This window comes from Protomyctophum bolini (assembly GCF_963924005.1).
Source record: "Protomyctophum bolini genome assembly, chromosome: 5".
Lineage (NCBI taxonomy): Eukaryota > Metazoa > Chordata > Actinopteri > Myctophiformes > Myctophidae > Protomyctophum > Protomyctophum bolini.
The window spans coordinates 22835733-22856873 of record NC_137866.1 but is presented as its reverse complement, the minus strand read 5'-3'; the positions used below and the strand labels follow the sequence as shown (position 1 = coordinate 22856873).

At 41.8% G+C, this 21141-nt stretch overlaps 1 protein-coding gene across 4 annotated transcripts; it reads left to right on the top strand.

Annotated features, from left to right (window-relative positions):
• The first annotated feature begins 245 nt into the window (after window positions 1-245).
• ptpn22 (protein tyrosine phosphatase non-receptor type 22) lies at window positions 246-19210 on the top strand. 4 transcript variants are annotated; one of them, XM_080763657.1, is made up of 27 exons: window positions 246-556; window positions 2602-2710; window positions 3034-3110; window positions 3367-3462; window positions 3719-3757; window positions 4462-4533; window positions 5458-5517; window positions 6112-6254; window positions 8807-8873; window positions 9056-9133; window positions 9263-9346; window positions 9895-10028; window positions 10367-10881; window positions 11500-11565; window positions 11978-12055; window positions 12181-12246; window positions 12358-12479; window positions 13729-13756; window positions 13868-13978; window positions 14560-14628; window positions 15110-15243; window positions 16153-16180; window positions 16918-16980; window positions 17558-17655; window positions 17780-17810; window positions 17915-17990; window positions 18348-19210. In XM_080763657.1, exons 1-27 carry the CDS (start codon window positions 452-454, stop codon window positions 18394-18396), a joined length of 2598 nt encoding a protein of 865 aa, XP_080619783.1. In that variant the 5' UTR covers window positions 246-451; the 3' UTR covers window positions 18397-19210. The 4 variants fall into 4 exon arrangements, with proteins under 4 accessions (XP_080619783.1, XP_080619782.1, XP_080619784.1 ...); XM_080763656.1 differs by having other exon boundaries at window positions 17915-17995; XM_080763658.1 differs by lacking the exon at window positions 14560-14628 and having other exon boundaries at window positions 17915-17995.
• The last annotated feature ends 1931 nt before the right edge of the window (window positions 19211-21141 follow it).

Below are 21141 nucleotides of genomic sequence, written 5' to 3'. Positions count from 1 at the left end.
CACACACACACACACACACACACACACACACACACACACACACACACACACACACACACACACACACACACACACACACACACACACACACACACACACACAGTACAGTAAATAGACACTTGGATGGCTCTAGGACCCAGTGAGAGATACCCAGGGGGAGCGGCGCAGCGTTTTTTAATCTGACCACAGAACCTGTTAGCTCACTCTTTGCTGCTTCCTTTAAGGCAGCTCACATGCGTCACACACACACAGTTGAGAGCAGCAACAGAGAAGTGCTTTTTTTTGCACACAAGGCTCTGGAACAGAACTACTGAACTGCCCTAGAGGAGCTCGGGTCCCTGGCTGGGTTTGCACGCTCAATGACCTGTAGTAGAGGAGGACCATTCGTGTCCTGACATGCCTGTGAGAGGTGACGTATATCCCAGGCAGTGGTACTGTACAGCAGCCAGCCATGGAGCAGCAGCAGGTCTGGATACTGAGGAGCCTCCTGGCAGAGCTAGAGAGCAAGGAGGCTGCGGAGGAGGATGCACAGAATAGCTTCGCCGGGGAGTTCATGGTGAGTTTAGTCAGTGTGTCACGTCACTTTTTTTTGCTACTTTGCTTTGAGTGATTTGAACATTTCATACACTGTCATGTTGGACGGTTGATTTAGTCACTAAAAAGTGTACTGAAATGTCACTCATCACTGTCAAACGTTTACAGTCTTTATACTGTGGCACTACTAATATACTGTGATGAGAACACAACATGCAGGCAAGTGACTTGTGCTGCATATATGTGTTCATGACAGTATAAAGGGTGCTGTTATTAACAAAGGAGTACTACAGTATTATGCAACTGTTGCAAAATGTTGTGGAACTTCTGGCCAGTGAGTGTACCAATGACCATGTCAGGGGCTTCCTCTTTGAACTGCATGGTGCTCCACTGTAGTAACAGACGCACAGTGAACAGAAAAGGGGAACTCGAGGCAAACCTGTAGCTTCATGCACAACACTCGCCATCACACATGCACATGCTACAATGCCTGTGTCTCACACACACACACACACACACACACACACACACACACACACAAACACAGTAGTGAACGCACGCACTAACACACACACACACACACACACACACACACACACACACACACACACACACACACACACACACACACACACACACACACACACACACACACCCCATGCCAAAGGCACACCAAAGGGCACACCTGTATTCATATCGTACTAGGTATATGAAAGTGTTATCATGCTTATCACTCTGCAAACATGTTTTGTTTACTAAAGCCAAATAAGAAGTCTACCAGTAACCACTTAAGCCCCGTTTTAATATTTTCACGAATGTTCAAAAAGAGCAACGATCTTTGAAAAACGTGTTAAAACCTAAAAAAACAAGAATGATAAAAAATACAAATTAAACACTTTCAACCTGGCCGAAAAAAAGGGACGCCAGGGTTGCCATGGTTAAAATACGGAAATAACAAAGAACTGATAGTTTTACGATTTATCTAATAGTTATATGTATATTGCAATATAAATGTCTGCCTGTAACAAAATCCCAAGGCCTGGACTTGGTCTCATGGGCACGCCAGTGCGCTTCGGCCACTCCGTTTGAGGACCACTGCCCTGGGATGACATCACTCGGAAGGCAGTTGCCATGGTGCTATAAGCTAGCCTCACATGGTGCCCGAGGATAGCTGCCTTGTGCTTCACATGCCGCTCCACCGCCGTCATGCTTCTGAAGCCCTGACCACTCCAGGGGAGTGAGGCTTATTGCATCACTTCCGCCCAGTAACAAATAGCGCTCTGTAGTCTTGGTGGGTGCACAGATGGTGTACGAGAGGCCTTTTAACCGACTGTGTCAGGACTGTGAGAACAGGGCTCCGAACAAAAAGGCCAGTGTTTTGTAAATAGGCAAAGAGTGACTTTATTCCGAGTGCCACTCTCACTCATTGGGGCCAGTATGGAAATCCTCCCGGTTTGCCACCGTGCCATTTTACCAGCATGACCCTTACAGTCCAATTAGTAACTGGTGCACTGCAGTTCAAAAGAGTCACTTTAGTTAGGGTACACATGTAGTCATAGCCACCATGACTATTCTGTTAGTATAGCCTATACTGTTTGTTCCACATAACATACTATATTGTTATTATACTGATATAGTTCCCCATTCTAAGATAGTGTACTTTTCACATCCACTTTTCATCATCCCTCTTTAACAAATAATGTGCATGGCACGAACGGATCAGTCTAAATCTCAGAAACCCCAGTGACACAACAATCTCAGAAAATAATCTTTATAGTTTAATACTGTCACCGCCGAGATAATGCAATGGACAAGTGGATATAGAGCGTCGCAGTCCCACCCTTTCATGACGACACCAGGCCCAGGAAATGATTCCCAATGCATTTTTCCCATAGACATTTCAAACGGTATTTATTTAAAGACGGTTACATTACGCGGACAAAGCCAACTGGAGTCGTGACAACTCATGAGAACAAACACAATATTTTGGACCAAACAAATAATTACAAAGGGGACTGAAATGGGACTGAAATTTCAGTGATTTTTTTCCCTAATCTGTAATTGCAGAGGCTTAGGAAGCAGTCGACGAAGTACAAGACGGACAAGACGTACCCCACCAAGGTAGCAGAGACGCAGGACAACGTCAAGAAGAACAGATACAAGGACATTATCCCCTGTAAGAGCTGTCCGTCAAGACATTTCAGTGTCACTGTTTTGAAAATGCAAAAATGGACCTGTGCAACAACAAGTTTTGCTTTATACTGTGCAGCGCTGCAGGCTAAATGCAGGCTAACTAGTCTTTACATATACTGTATTGTTTATAATAACAATAACAATAATAATAATTATAATAATAATAATAATGCACAAGGGATGATCACAGATATAATCAGACCTTTTCCCTTTTATTATTTTTATGGCACATTCATGTGCTTATTACAATGTGCTTTCCTATCCACTTGATACTTACAGAGGTTTAAAATTCCCTCTCTGCTCTAGTTGACCACAGCCGAGTGAAGCTCAACCTCGCCATCTCAAAAAATGACTCGGATTATATCAATGCCAATTTCATCAAGGTAATTGCATGGTACCATTTTATGTTCTATAGCATTTCAATGTGGGAATTGCATTATTGCCTCTCTCCCTTTTTCATTTTTGAGCCTTATATATATGCAGTCATTTACCTTATTACCTTATGGCCAATTTGCTCTTGCTAAGAAGTAAGAACCATATGGAATGATTGAGATGACTACTTAGCTACTGTATGAAAATGAGTAAAAAGAATAGGGACAATAAATTTGGATTCTATTCCCTACTGTATGTTGTGTAAAGGGGGTGTCGGGGTCCGGTGCCTACATTGCCACTCAGGGTCCTCTGCCTCACACAATAAAGGACTTCTGGAGGATGATTTGGGAGTACAACATAGAGGTACAGTAAGACCATCTCTCTCTCTCTCTCTCTCTCTCTCTCTCTCTCTCTCAGAGCCTGGACTACATTTGCTATACTTCTCTACTAGCGACTGCACTGACGACCTAATTGGACACTTTCTCACGATTGGCTGCCTCTAAACCAATGGGAGACTACTTACCCATAAAAACCCATAGTCTGAATGGCATAAAAACCCATACGCTGCAACTGCACCTGGCAGTTATGACTGAGTCATTCTTGTTTCCTTATCCTATAGGTCATAGTAATTGCCTGCCGTGAGTTTGAGATGGGCAGGGTAAGGTCATTTCATTCCTCACATTTCATTCATTTCCTCCATTTACAATCTAACTGCAAAATCCACAGTGTTAATTTGACACAGAGTTGTATAAACCCTCTCTATACTTCGTAAACCTGGCTTTGTCCGCATTTATTGATAGTAGGCTATACAGTACATAGACAGAAGATGGGGATGCACAAATGCTAATGCTAACACTAATATTTTAGAAATAGGTCAACAATACAAATGACGTTAGTTTTGTGGATTAATTAACTTTTAATGCGTGGTTCCCTGTGCCCCCCACAAAAAATGACCGGAAATACTTAATAGTTCACCAAAACCAGAGCAGAGCTCCCACCACGGGACTCGGGCAATCAATTAATACAGTTGCATCCACTATATTAATGGCAAGTATTTCATACAGCTTAAGTTAAAAAATAAATCTGAACTACGGTATCCCTTTAAGTTGCTCTGTACTTGGTCTGTTCTTGTTACCTCTACAGTCTCTACACCACATCTCTTTGCTGAAAATAACAGTATCTAGACAGTACAAGCTCACAAGCCAATATTCTCTCCAGTATAGGGAAGTGATGCTAAAGGGTTTAAGTGGTTAAGACTTAAGAGTAATTTTTGTCACTCTCAAAATTAAACCAAACACTGTGCATCTTGCAGTTCCATTTATATTTGATCAAAAGATGATTGTGTCAAACTCTCGTTTGCAGAAAAAGTGTGAGCGATATTGGCCGGAGAGACGAGAGGAGCCATTTGTCTGTGAACCGTTTACAATTTCCTGGGTGAGTGTGTCCTTTCACTTCCTATTTGAACTGGTTCCTGATATTCTGCCATACCCTCAACTGAACCATGACTCAAGTTAACTTACAGTGAGGATATTTGGCTATACAGTACACACAGTACACACAACTAGTGTAGATACCACAGGTCAATGTTCACACAGCTTGCCTGCTGACTGTAATGAATGCTTTACTTACATCTCCACAGCAAATCAAACGTTTTGTAAAATAATGCTAATCATTAGAAATATATTATTTTCCATGTCATCTTCATTTTTAAAATAGTAAAATTGTTTTTAACCCATTTTGGGGCGGGAACCCCTTTTGGTGTTTTAACTAAGCATTATGTTATACTTTAGCTGTTAAAAAAAAATAGCAGATCTACAAGCTCAGATCTACGAGCTTGTAGGTCTGCTATTTTTTTATTACGTTATCTACGTTTCTTTTATTTCGCCGTCCGGGCTGATTAAAAACAAAATCCTTCTGGTGATCAACCGGCCACTGTAATGGGAATTTTAGAATGGCAACTACAGTGCCAGATATATGCATTATTGTGTATATATCTTCCTTCCATTAAGTGTCTTTGCTCACCAATGTGCTCAGTGTAATTCATGCAGCTGTCAATCTAACAGCTGACTTGACTCCTCCACGCTGTCAGCAAAGGTATACAGTACTTATTTGTGTGTCGCCCTTATGTTTAGCGCAGCTCCATATGGACATTCAGTGTGGCATCTCTGTTAAAACAAACTTGCATTGGTGCCCAACAACTTAAGGGAACAGCAAAATCCAATCAAAACCGAGCAGTGCATGCCAGACCAGATTATTTTTGCACTGGCAGATTGGTCTGGTTTCCAGGCTATATAGGTACACACCGTCTTTCTCTGCTCGGAGAACCTAAAACTGCACTGCTGTCTTATTCTCGTGCAGGAACATGAGGAAAGCAAAGGAGACTATCTGACAAGGACGCTACATATGACCTATCAAAGTGTAAGTTGTGTTGATACTACTACGCCCACACTGTGAAACAGAGGATTATCAGCTCATGCGTTGTTATAGCCACCACAACCGGCAGAATATTTCATCATAGAGACTCTACACATCATAGAAACTACTACTACTGTTCTCTCATATCATTCCTGAAACAACAATCATCCACAGCATCAAACTTTCCCAATGTGGTCAATATTGTCATGATGGAACTACAAAAGAAAAGACTAGTCTAGATCATTGGTGACCACACTTTTTTGTCTTGAGATCTACTTTCAAAATGACCAGATCAACAAGATCTACACACCCAAAAAAGCATTGCTGAAAATTGCAGCACTGGCCTTACATACTATGACTAACACAATTGGAAAGGGACATAGAATTTGTAGTTATTTGTACATGACTTTCTTTGTAATGCTATTGCTGTTTGTGTGCAACACTATTGAAAGCAAATTATTGCATTGTGTGTTTGATCGCAATCTACCTTCTGGTACTCCCCTGCCTGAGTTTAGATTTACAAGTTAAATTAGTAAATGACGCCTAAAAACGCTATACTATTACAGTTGTTCACAAAGCGTTTTGTTCTTGTTTCAGTGTAGCCGTACTTTACATCAGCTGCACTACATCAATTGGCCAGACCACGGCGTTCCCGACTCCATTCCTCCCATACTGGAACTCCTGCAGGAGATGCGTTCCTACCAGGCCCATGACGAAGTACCCATATGCATCCACTGCAGGTCAGCATTCATCATCTGACACGTGGACCTAGCTCCCCCGCTTCCAATCCAACGTATCTCAACTCAGCAAATTTCTATGTGCTGAGATTGTGTTATAGTATGAGGTCTTGACGCTTTTCGTTCTGTGTGCTGGGCACATTTGAGAGTAATGACGTATCGTTAAAAAAGGGGGAAATATATTTGTTTGTGCAGTTTGCACTCTTCTCCAGGCAGTGAAGAAACATTGCGTTACTGTATGTGGCAACCAGAGCTTGTTCTCAGACGAACAGAGTGACACACACAAGCGCGCATGCACGCACGCGTGCACACACGCGCGCACACACACACACACACACACACACACACACACACACACACATACACACGCACGTCGCACGCACGCACGCACACACACAGGAAGTGTTTGTATGGGTGGACAACCAGCAGCCCACCAGGCCTGAAGCACATACTGTATGGGGCATTTCCTGTCATAGTGTCTGTTTCTATATGTGTGGCTGACTGTCACTCCACTGAAGCATTCACTTTCTTGAGTCAAGCTTGTGTACACTTCTGGGCTGGCCTGTGTACTTTGCTCACCATTCATTGTTTTCATTTACATGAAATGAATGGCATGAATAATATGGTGACTATTCACATTAGCATCAAAGCCTGTCATAATGATACCATGCCCACACCTGTTCAGAGGATATGAGGTGGCAGGAATGGAATGTTCAGCTAGAGGCAGACGGATCACCACACGTGCCGGAAAGCCATCTTCTGTATAGACCGCTATTACAAAATATGCTTATGACTCTTAGTTCAACTACAAACAGCTGCATTATGTGATATGTTTGATAGTCACAAGGCCTGGAAATAATCTGTACTATCTATGGCTGTGGATTGGAGCAACGGTGCACCTATGGTTCCCAGGGGCCCAGTGACGGTGCCCTGTGGCCCCTGGTGGGACCGCCATTACCCGAGACGCAATTCAGCCGCTGCCCGAAAATTACCAATCTAGGAACTTGCTCAAATTTTCCTATAATCAGCAGAAGTGAGTGCCTGCCAGGCTTGCCACTTCCTTGTGTCCATTGTGTTTATAATTGTATAGTCAAAGACATTATTTGCCTTAATTGTGCCAGGCATTGTGCGGCGTGCGCGATTCCAATCCAATTGATTTAATCCAATTGACCGACCCTTCCTTTTCGCTTGATGTGTCTATATACCAAATGAAAGCCCGAATTTCGTAGTTTACATAGTACTTAAAATATTTAAAAATGAGCAAGATTTCAGCGAGTTGTGACTCAATGAAAAGACGAGTGTTCTTGCCTCTATGCGGGTTGGAGAAAACACTCTTCCATGGGCTAGACCGTATAAGGCTATGAAGCAATATAGAACTGGGCATAACGGGCAACGGATAAGGGATCTCTTAAAGGCAATGGCACGTGGACTGGTGATTGGTTTAATTATTGTAACGCCCAAACCACACCTATGCATAATATAAACGGGTAACGGAGGTGTTTTAGGGATTTAGACAGGTAACCAAAATACCAACTTTAGTGGGGGAACACCCCTTCCCCACTGCCAAATCCCAAAACAGTGTATTTAGAAAGATCAGGCGAAAATGGAGCCCCTAGTCTAGGTGTCAAATTTGATACAGATCTGAGCAACGATGCACGCAACACGTCCAGGTGTTACGTTTGTTACTCTAGACAATTTTAATATTGAATTTTAATCAAATCGAGGAGGGGTGGGGAAATTGCTTTTACTGTTTCTCCCAACAGATGGCAAGGCACTGATCATCAACATACAGACATTGGTTTTTGTCAGGTACAGCATAGGCAAAACGATTCGCAAGACAAACAACAATGTGCAAAAAATAACATACATCCATACATCAGATACTTGGACAGGTGACTGACGTCTATCTATAATTAACCTTTTTAAACCTACTTTCTTCCATAAAAGACAGACAGACAGACAGACAGACAGACAGACCTGCAGGTATGACAGACAGACAGACAGACAGACAGACAGACAGACAGACCTGCAGGTATGACAGACAGACACAGACCTGCTGCAGGTATGACAGACAGACAGACAGACAGACACAGACCTGCTGCAGGTATGACTGACAGACAGACAGACAGACAGACAGACAGACAGACAGACAGACAGACAGACAGACAGACAGACAGACAGACAGACAGACAGACAGACAGACAGACAGACAGACAGAATGTCACTTTTATTACAAAGCCTGGTCTGTACCGAGCCCAGGGAGGAGCACGTATGCTAGCCTCCTGAACCCTTTACATTTATCTCTCTTATACACAATGACCGAGCAGAGAATACATTGGAGGTGTGGTCAGTGGTCAGTGGACAAAAGACATGGTCAAACATGGGTCTTATGTAAGAATAGGTCATCTGACAGACAACCAACAGGTGGAGAGTATTCTCATCTTCAAAATCCTATTACAGCCTGCGGGTACAACAGACAGACAGACAGACAGGCCTGCGGGTACAACATTGACAAGTAAAATACGTTGTAATAATCCTAGTTGTTGTGATTCTAGTGCTGGCTGTGGTCGAACAGGAGCTCTGTGTGCCATCGATTTTACTTGGAACCTTTTGAAAGATCAGGTGAGATACCGCTACTCCTATTATGTGACCAATTGGTTCCATTTGTACGCTGTCAGTCTTAAGGATTTTACTGTGTACTGTCATATTTTGCAGTTCTTTAATCTAACAGAAACTCAATAACAACATTTATGATGAGATAGAAAGTGTGGTACTGTAGTTTACGGTACTTTGTCTGGTTTCAGATGATACCTGTGGACTTCAGCATCTATGACCTGGTTAAAGATATGCGAACACAGAGGTCCTCTCTGGTTCAAACCAAGGTGGCTGTTTTTATTATTATTATTATTATTAATTCATCATCAAGTGTGCATTTTGTTTTTACCTGCCTTTGATCAGTTTGTCCTGTATCAGATTTTTTTTGTTGGATATTAATTGCCTTCTAACCTCAGGAACAATATGCACTGGTCTGCAGAACCATCAGGCACCTATTTGAGACATATTTGCAGTTGGATGCACAAGTCGACAGAAAAGAGGTGAGCCCACAGAGCCAAACCTATAAATCTTTAAAAAAAAACCAACAAGATAGTCCTCTCCCGATGGCCTGTATTCCGGGGAGCGAAGCCAGGGAACATTTATACTAATACTCAAAAACTGACATACAAAAACATCAGCATAAAAACACAGTTGCGCTTCTCATTTGATTTTAATGCGGAGAGCTGTAAGCCTCAGACTAAAACAGAGGAACGACATACTGTGGGCTGAGAGAGTGGAATGCTGAATCAGGTTTTATAGTGTGTCGGTGCTATGTCAGGAAATGAATAATCTAACTGGACATGTCTCTACAAGGTTACTGTTCTGCTCAGAGCAACTAAGACAATTGTATTATACTCCCAGTTTAGTGATGCTTTCAAATGAAACGGTCAAAATGACGTTGCATTCCATACAACAACGATGATGTTGTGCTTTTAATGCAAGTTGTAATATTTCATATTTATTTGCCACAAAAGCAAACAAACAAGATTCTACTTACTTTTGATTCCCTTATTAAAGGTTGATATCATTCCCATGTTAAATTGTCCAGGTTGCAGTGGTTCCGTCTCCTGTCTCATCAGCTGGGAGCGGCACACTCTCTGACCTGAGTGAGGAGGAAGAAATACAATATTACTTGGAACCAAAACCACAATCACATCCGATAGATGAAGAAGCCCAGCAAAGGTGAACATTACTTGCATTCGTTTAAAATAACAGCAAGGACTTTTAACCTCTTTAACTCTCACATCCTTGGTTAAAACCCATTTAGACTTGACATCGACAGTCTTCTGAAAGAATATATATATATTCAAAGATTTGTGCCGCATTTTCACGATTTTTCAAAAATAGCAGACCTACAAGCTCGTAGCGCGCCACTCGCGCTATGAGCTTGTAGATCTGCTATTTTTCAATAACTAAAGTATAGCATAATGCTTAGTTAAAAACACCAAAAGGGGTTCCCGCCCAGAATGGGTTAAGTGGTTAATTCACGTTATTTAATTTTTTACATTATTTTTTATTAGGTTTCCTGTAATCGAAGACATGGAGCAGACCAATTATGCAGCGCCAATTCGCATTCCGGATGAGGAGGAGGAGTGTGAGGTTTTGACACAGACAGCCATACCCTCGCCGTCTGACATCCTCGTCGCCCTGACCACCAGGGACAAACAGAGGGAACTACAGAGACAATGCCACTCGCAGACGCTTCCCGAGGCTTTATCCTCCTCCTCCAATAACCAAGACCCCCGGGGGGGTCTGACTCTGACCTCACCCACCACCACAGGGCATGCCGGCCAGCCATCATCCCCTGACATCCTGGAGAGGATGGAGGACAGTGATGTCACGGTACCGCTAAAACCTCCGTTTCCCCCGGCGCCGGTGATATGTCTGACGGTGGAGGACCCTTACTTTGAATCGCCATTTGACGGCTCTGTAGAGGAGACTGTTCTGGACAGCCGGTTGACTCCTGACTGCGTTGTCTCCATACCAAGCGTGGCCCTGAATGACCAGACTCTTGAGATTGAATCCCCTGCCTCAGGTAAACATGCAGCAACACGTGTCAGTCTCAGGCGTGGTTAATATCAGTGGTTCCCAAAGTGGGGTCTATAGGGACCCCCCCCAGGGGTCCTTGAGGGAGTTCCAGGGGGTCCCCAGCTAAATGATAGTTTGGAACCAAATGGACCCTTATGGGTCTGCTCTGAGAGTGTACAAATGGAACCAAATGGACCCTGAAGGCTCCATTTGTACACTCTCAGAGTTAACTTAACATTGACTTTAATTAGGTGGGTCCCAGAGATATAATTTCCATAAAATGGGGGTCCGTAGACTAATGCATGTCAAACTGGGTGTCCTTGAAATTAAACAGGTTCAGAATCACTGCTAGAGCCGTAAATAGATTATCTTATGGGGGTCCCTGGCATATCTTTTCATATGGGGGTCCGTGGGATAATTAGTGTCAATTTGGGGGTCCTTGACGTGAAATAGTTTGGGAACCACTGGTTAATATGAAGCCATATAAGTTTGAAGGTATAAATACGTATATATATATATATATATATATATTTTGTAGGTACAGTAACTCCTTCAGATGAGCATACACCTCCGCCAATACCTGTACGAACTGCTGAATTAAATTAACATGAAACTTTACTTCTAGGGAGCTCCCCTTCACCTGTCCCTCAGCTTCCAGAGAGAACCCCAGAGTCCTTTGAGTTGGCTGAAGGTGAGGGAAAATATACCGTAACTAAACTTTTACGTACTGGCTTTTGATGAAGGTTTGTCACTATCAAACTAGAAAATAATATTTCAGATTAGTTGGGCTCTATACAAGTCACTCTGAGCACTTCATTGCCGAGCTGTTCTATCGTAAACTTCCCCTTTCACAAATTTGGAACTTAAGCCATATTTCATAGCATTTGATATTCTGTATTTTATTTTAATAGTGGCCTATAATAACTTGCCCAAAATAGGACCCCAGACCTAAGTGGTTAATACAATCTGCTGAAGCTATAGCACAATAAAGTATGTATACCATGCTTTATTGGGGCCAACTCTTATGCAGTTCTGATTTAATATGCCGTACTTGTGATTAGTGATTCTATGGGACCTAACAAGAAGCGGTTTGTGTGTCGCAGAGTGGTCAGATCCCTTTGAGAGGTTAGAGGTCATTATCCCATCCATTGTTACTCCTGAGGGGCCCACAGAGATCGGAGGTGAGTGCAGTAAAACCCTGTGTCACAGTTTACCCTTTTGTAAGAATTGAGAGTGAACAAATGGAGCCTTCAATGATCCATTTGGTTACATTTAGAATGAAATTAACATGAAACTGTACTTCTAGGGAGCCCCCCTTCACCTGTCCCTCAGCTTCCAGAGAGAACCCCAGAGTCCTTTGAGTTGGCTGAAGGTGGGGGAAATATACCGTAACTAAACTTTAAAAGTTGACTTATCAAGAATTCATGATTCAGAGGGGAAAAGTGTGTAAGATGATTAACCTGCGTTCTTCCTTGCCGTTCAGCTCCAGTGGAACAGAGGATCCCAGTCTGGACAGCAGCACAACGAATAGGAACGTCTTCAGAATGGTCTGGCAAGTCCCTCGCTGCTGCAGCACTGGAGAAGAAAACATGGAGGAGGAGTAAGGTGGGTAACTACTAGCACATGGGAGAAAAGAGACTGCCTGCAACACTCCAAATTAAATAATGATCTCAAGGTGCATGGCCCAACAATATCATGAGAGGAAGAAGGCAGCCAACACTCAATATATGTCCTTTTGTCAGCATTGAGAAAGAGGAAGACCTATTAGGTTGAAAGTTGAAACACGTATGTGTTCGTTGCTCTGCACGGTGAGGTAAATAAAACTACATGTGAAAAGGACATTTGAGTGCTGGCTGGCTGCCTTCTTCTCATTGTAACTAGATCATACCTGGTTATTCTGCTGTTTGCTTTGCTTTTAAGTAACGGCGCCACTGATCTGCATTCTCTCTGCTGGCATTCTCTCTGGTCTGCCCTGGAAGGCCAAGTCTAGGCAGCACACTACTAAAGAGAGCAGAGCACAATTGGACAATGGGTTATATGCACACACGCCATTTTGGAAAGAACTTGCACTTGGGCCCCCTTCCCTACTTCCTTCACAGGTGTTGCCGCTGATGCTAATGAAGGCTAACTGTTCGGTTCTGCTCAAATAGAGTCAGAGTGCTGCTATTGTGCCTGTTGGCTCACTGGAAACACTCTGCCAACTCTGAGACTGCACAAATTAATGGAAACAAATGGACCTTTACATTTGTACACTCTCAGAGTTATTTAACACCTTAAGTAGGGAAGCAGGGAAGCAGGTAGGTTCTGTGTTATTCTGTGTGCATATAGCCCATTGGGAACAGTAGTGAAAAGCTAATTCCCTTGTGTGCTCCATCAGAATAAAGTGAAAGAGATAGTAGAAAACGGGTTAAATAAAAATGTATACTGTATACATGAAAGCAGACATGATATTTAGAACATTATCATATGCAGGTGTGTACATGTTCTCATACAGTTGCACATGCTACTGCATATAACATTTACATAGGCCTACCATATGTTTTCTTTTTAGAAACAGTAGCATCGTATTGCAGGTGCTTACATGTTCTTTTAGAAACATGAGCATCATATGGAGGTCTTCACTAGTGTTTTTACAAAAAATAGCATCATTATGCATGTTCTTTTAGAAATATTAGCATATGCACTTTATGCAGGTGTGTACATGTTCTGACTTTTAGAAACATTAATTAACATCATGCAGGTGTGGGTCTATCCTATTGGACAGCTCAAGTCAGTCGGACTGTGATTGACAGAATTGTTACTTGAGAAAACAAAGATAATTATGTAACAGCAGCTAACTTGCTCTCTGTTTCAGAGCTTGAAAATAAAGACATCCTTCAAAGGTAACTTCTTACGTCATGCCAACTGAAAATAATGATTACAAATCATTACAATCAATACAAATCGTTACAATCAATACAAAATGGATGACTAATATTATTGTATTTTCCCAGTGGCAGCTCCAGCACCTGTAACATTTACAGCCATGGCTTCACGTACAGCTATAACTCTCCCCGCGGCTCCCCCAGCACAGTACCCAGTGACCCCGCCACTAACCCCTCAAGGTGAGACCCAGTGACACTTTATAATAATGGAGGCACGGTATATTTATATTTATAATATCGTTCATTCATTCTCTCCCATTACATATCGTCGCTGTCGGGGGGAAAAACATGTCCAAAACCGTCACTTTTAAGGAAATGGGAAAATAACCTGTGCTCCAATGGATCCAATTGGGTGGTCATTATTTAATCACAACAAGCCTTGTTAATACTTTTCATTGGTTCAATATTTATAAAACCACACTTAGACATATTTTTGAGAAAATAGCAGATCTACAAACTTGTGCATTGTGAATTGTGAGCTTGTTGATCGGCTATTTTCAATACTTTTGTGTGACACTATTGTACAACAATGCATTAATTAGTAGGACATTTTATAAAATGTACAAAAACATACAAATTAGTGGGACATTGTATTAAATTTACAAAAACATACAAAGTTGAAATATGGAGATACAAGGTTTCTGCCTGACAGCAGCGATATACTGTACAAATGTGCCAAACGAAACAAATACTGTATTTTAAATTGAAGTACATAAAGATGTAAAATAAATCATACTGTCGATTGTGTGTGATTTGGTCAGCCTGCAGGAGTCCCACCCCGCCACTTCCTGACAGAACGCCAGAGTCTTTCATCCTGGTTACTGAGGAGGGTGAGTTGAGTATAATTATTGCTGTCAGGCAGAAACCTTGGATCCACGTATTTCTACTTTTTGAATGTTTTTTTTTTTCACGTGAATTAATGCCCTTGCTTCGTCATCGTACAGTGTCAAACAAAAGTAGCAAATATCGCATATTTTCAAACTCACAGACAGTGCCGCATCACGACACGTAGATCTGCTATTTTTGCGCTATATCCGAACTTGTAGATCGGCTCTAGAACAAAAAAAGTGGTTAAGTATTTCTGTGGGTTTTTATTAATATTTTACCAATGTAAAGCATTAACAAGATTTTGTCACTAAATAATAAGTACTGTACATTGGATCCATTTTTTTACATTTCCTGAAAATAAATGGTTTTGGACATACAAGGTTTACACCTGACAGTGACGATAGAGATAGACAGCATGGATGGATCTTAATATTCATCTCAACTATACTTTGTTGAGCTTGACTCCATTCTGCTTTGCTATAGCTGGTGAGAACGCTGTCCCCGGCCTGCAGACTTCTGAGGCCGCACACACCTCTACAAGGATAGGCACATCCTCAGAGTGGTCCGGAACCTCTCGGCACAGCACATTCCAGACTGTTGACATGAACAGGAGCAAGGTAATTATTCCAACCCTAGCTCCGTATTAGATTGTGCATTACATTCATACACCGCTGGCAGAGAAACCATGCATGGCACCGACCTGCTCATCGGGAGAAATTAGGGGTTCAGTCTTGCTCAAGGACACTTCGACAGTCATCATGGCAGCCTCGTAAAACGAGGAACCGTTCTCCTCAGCCATTCACTTCTTCTCCTTCTGGACTAACTGACCTATAGCTGGACTCTCTGTCTGTGTGCCTGCTGGTGACTGTGGAGTCCAAGGTGTGAGTGGAAGAGCCGAGGGGGCAGTCTGGGCACGGGAGCTAATTCCCATGATCCCAGCCAATTCCCATGATCGCCCGCAGTTTTTGCTGGTAAAACCTCTCCAGGGTCCTGATGTTTTTCCCGATAGAGGATCCAGCTCTCTGACCGGTAGAGAAGGGTTGGAATCACAACAGCTCTGTAGACACCAATCTTGGTTTGTGCAGACAAGCCATGTTGTGAGAAGACATGGTGGCAGAGCGCTTGCTATAGGCTTGATGGGCAGAGGATCCAACTGGGAACCTTCCGTTTCGCAAGCGGCCGCTCTACCTTCTGAGCCACTGCCACCCATACGGTATCAGGGCTCTACCCCCATTCGTGAATCTGACGTTTTTACACATTATTTTAATTTATGAACAGCTTAGTGAATGAGGCCCATTGCATTTGTTTTACATTTACACCCCAATCCTATCCCATGAGCTTTAGGGAAATATTTGAACATTTCCACTTAAAAAAAGGGAAAGTTATCTTAAGTAGGCAATTATTTTCAGAGGGCCTGGTGATCCAAGCATGTGCTATAAAAAGCAATGATGGTTTACCTTGTGATCCAAGCTGTGAGTCAGACACCCCACAATAACATATTCATGTGCTTTCATATGTTTCTGCAGAGTGTTCGGGCTAAAAGTTCAAAACAAGGTAAGCTTCTTTTTCCACTCGTGACAGCATAGCTTGTTCGGCTACGTCTATACAAAAACTGTTGGACATTATCCTCAAAGTTGAGGACCAATCAGTATAGGCTATTGGAATTTTGGCCACCCGTAAAAAAAAAAGAAAAAAAAAAAGAATTCTTTGCTTGTTGAAGTTCAATATACAGTATCTGGCTAATAAGACAAATATGCATTTTACTTGCCCTCTATAACAAAAAAATGAAAATAAAAGCACCTTAAATATTTTATTTCTTTCATAAATTGAGAATCTTTCACTTTTGTTGATGATGTCATATGCCCATGTGTGGTCCAGCCCTATGGAATTATGGAATACAGAATTTATAATTTTGTTCTCTTTGTTTTCTTTTTTGGGAGACAAAATATCGGTCAGAATATCAGCAATAGGTGGTTAGGACTCATTCCCACCCAAATATCTGGCTGTGGTATAGTAACAAATTAATGTTCAATCTAGAATAGTTATCATTGGCTCTTCTGCACCAGACTGTGTAGGATGCCACTGAAATATGTGATTGTGAGATTGTCAGATTGAATGTACAGTATATTGTATGCCACTCTATGGCAGGTTATAAACATTCTATAATGCTCCTCATATGCATTAGAGCGATTCATTGTCAATGACAAGACAGAACCTTGAAAGATAAAAAATGTCAGACGTCTGTGGTTAATGTACAGTAGGGGTAAATATTAATTTAATTTCCTCTGCAGAGCCCCTCACTCCAGTTCAGCTATTAGCTCCGCCATCTGTGGTCATGGCTCCAGGGGGAAGTGGTGAGTTACAACTGACAATCAGACCCCTTAGCACATTATTGACCTCAGCTGTGTAAGGCATTGTTTTCTGAAAAGCAGTTGTTTTTTGTTTTAAGTTTGTAATACATTCAAGCGCTAGCCCCTCCTATATACAGCTTTTGTCCCCTCAAAATGTCTGCAACACAAAAATGTCCCCACACGTCTCATATTTGCCATCGACAATGAAAGGAGAAATTAGGTCAAATGTCCGCAACACAAACATTAAATGCCATTGACAATGAATGGAACATTTACGTCATCTTGTCCCCACACGTCTCATATTTGCCATCGTCAATGAAAGGAGAAAGTAGGTCAAATATAACATAAATTTGTGGGAAGTTATTCTGATTGGCCAGTATGAGATGTACGATGATAAGAGCGCCCCTCACTTCACACAGGTGTGATTGTTTTAATTGGAGGTGATGTCATACAGTATAATACATTGTTTTGAAAGTAACTTCCTCAACACAGAGCATAAAGGCGTACAGTACGTATCACCACGTATGCACCTCATGTCCAGAAAACAAGAAGCCGTTCATAATGTCATTGTTTCTCTCAGCACAAGTGGAACAGCCCAGTGCCAACTACAGTTCCTCCCTAACAAATCTGGACACGTCTGACCAGAGCAATGGGAAGAGTGGCATATCTAGAACAAAGGTATACGGAAGCTACATAAAAGGGACCCCTATTTGGTCCCTTTTGCACGCTCAAATGAAAGGATTTCGCTGTGCATGACTAATTTGTGAAATCTGAAATAATTACTTGTTTCTCTCCATTACAGAGTTTAAAGTTTTTTAGGCACAAACCAAAACGTAAGTAATGGACAGCACCCTTGAAACGACAGATGCTGAAAAAATGCACTGCTTTCCCTACGATACATTTGACATGGACAATTATTATGTAACTCTTTTCTCAGCTAAAACTGGCCCACTACCAGCACCATCTCTACCTGGATCAACGCCATCTCATGGGGCTGCCTCCTCATTTTTCAAGTTTGGTGGGCCATTAACATTATTCTCACATTTTCATGTATGAGGAGGAGCTGTGCGTTTTTATATTTTTCAGTAAAGAAGCTACCGGTAGCTAAATTGTGCTTTCAATTTTCTTTATTTTATTTTTGAGTGGTGCAACCACTCCTATAGACAGCTGTGTGTGTCCCTGGGTCCCTGGGTCTGTCTGTCCAAGCACAAAATAAAATAGCATTATAGTGTTTGTTCACCACCAAGTGTCACTGTTGCACAGCCTAACACAGACACACACAGGCCATGGAGGAGTACAGTACAGTACAGTACAGTACGTACAGTACCACTCACTGCAGACGGGTCTGATTTTTTTCTTTTTCTTTTTAGGATTTGGGGCTCGTTTTGGGAAGCCAAAAGGCCCAAGAAGTCATCCTGAGACTTGGGTGTAACGACCACATCATGGTGGTACACAATATCATGTGAATCCAGAAAGATAGATTCATGATGGTACTTATTGCTTCAATAGACGCATCGACATTTTGAAGAAATGGTACCGAAGGATATGATGGAAGATGACATGGCATGACAAGAGCTGAATGCTTCTCTCTGTGTGTCTCTCTCTCTCTCTCTCTCTCTCTCTCTCAGGTGTATGTGATGAACCTTAAATGAGCTTTTCACAGCAACAGTTAATTGTAGAGAGCTCTTGGCTCTCTGAAGTGTTTTGAATATCAAGTAGGGTTGAGTGTAATTCAATGACATCAAGGACAATACTGCACATGTGGACCAATGGCTTGAATGGGCAATTAATAAGTGACCTTCTTTAGAATCATTTAGTCAATCATGCACCCAAAGCTGGTAAGCTTTATGCTTAATTTATTGTACTACGGTGTCACAACATGTGCGTCACAGATCTGTGACACTTTGTGAGCTGGTAGAACTGCTATTTTTTTAAACACTTGTTGCTAATGACCAAAGGTCATATTGTCAAACTTATCTAAGAGATGGCTGTGCAAACTGGAGTATATGTGTAATGTGTTGTGTGTTTGAATTTGTTCTAATGGCATGGAACAACCAAACTGACGCTGCTTTTTATTTATGTCTACAGTCATTGGAGTTTCCACCAAATAGGAAATAACATTCAGTAGATGGGCCATGCGTGCCTTTAAATGTTTCTCTGTTCTATAACTTGCAAATGCAAAGTTTAGAAAATGAATGTCCAAAATAAAGCAAATGATGTACAGAATAATGTATAAAACACTGGATACACACAAAATGTATTTATTTTAAAAAAATACAGAAAGTCTATGCATTCCTATTTTGTTTTTCTCTACGTAACAACGAATCACACTTGAAACAAAATGCATTAAAACTTATCGCCTGACTGCTCAAACAATCCAATTATTATTATACCGTTATTAAAAAGTATAAAAAAACATCTCAGTACAAACATCGACAACAGCAATTATTGGTTCTACAACACAGCATGCCCTGATGGAAAGGCAATGTACATTACAACACAACATAATGTGACAAAGGGCAGATTTGACAGGACTGTAGCGTAGCCGCCCATTCATTTTTTAGATAAATTAAAAAAGTTAACAAGGTCCTATGACAATTAGCTGTCTAACAAATGGATGACAAAGCTGGAAAGAATCATATTTGTTCTCAGGTGAAGCACATGAGTAGAAATGCCAAAGTGTGACGAGAGCAACATATTCCCTTATCATCATCACTCAACATAAACCCATGGTGACATCCGACTGACACATAAACCCCAGTTTTTGAATGAGCCCAACTGTATACAAGGCACTAAGACACACTCAACGGTGGGGCAAAGGCAATGTCACATGGCTCCTATGTCCCTCTCTGAGCATCAGAGCATCATAGATGAGCTTAGGTGAATAAGAAATGTGACATTCTAAATAGAATTCAGAGAGCAGAGATGTTGCAGTTTTACTAACACAAGTGTAACAGAGTTAGAAATATGAATGTCTACACAATCATACTCTGGACTCGCTCGAGTCGCTCCTGGCATTTAAACACATTCATATAATATGACAGAATACGGCGCGCGCGCACACACACGCACACACACACACACACACACACACACACACAAACACACGCACACACACACACACACACACACACACACACACACACACACACACACACACACACACACACACACACACACACACACACACACATCTGTGGAACAAGTGGAAATTGACATAAAGTACAAACTGAGTCGTTTTCAACGGAGCTCTCTCTCACCTCTCTTGTGTAACGCTGATAAAAGGCATGGCGGAAACGAGCGATCTAAACACAAAAGTTCCTTCCGCCGAATCCGCCGTATAGACTGTTAAGAACTCAACATACTGCGCTGTGGAACCACGTGACATACCAGTTTCATGCACGGTGCACGTACCGTGAACGGCCACTAGGCGGAGCCATGGTACAGTGTAATGCAGTGGAACAGCTACACTGCCATCTCATCAAAGCCTAACTTGCTTCACTGAATCATTTTAAATAATATTTAAAATGATTTGATTCATCAAATTGTTTCTATATTATAGAAACAATTTGATGAATCAAATCTAACAACTAAAACTCAATGTCTTCCACTGTGTCAAACCATTGTGATTGATGCTGCATTAAACTACTTTTACTGGGGACCACCTGGAAATCCCCCAAGGGCCCCGGGGGGTCCACGGACCTCGAATTGAGAAGCACTGGTAAACATTTGTATTCAGTCAGCTTGGATGATTGTCATTTTTAACCTGTTCAAACCACTGTGATGCTGCATTACCTACGTTTACTGGGGACCCCCTGGAAATCCCCCAAGGGCCCCGGGGGGTCCACGGACCCCGAATTGAGAAGCCCTGGGATGCATTCTAAGCATTTATGCTCAGTTAGCTTTTATAAATGTGAAAACAGACTGTTGCGTGCTGCTGTCTACTCGTGAGGTTTTTAAGTTTGTGAAGAAGAAGAAGACAATACACAATAAGAACAATATGCACAAATAAGAATCACAGGCTGAGTTGAGACCCTCTACTATACTGTAAGTGACATAAGCATATGACGCTGCATGTATGAATTAGAGGCAGAAGAAGAATGGCCCATAAAAACTTAATATTTTCACTTTAAAAAAATTACTAAATGTTTTTGTCCGTATAGG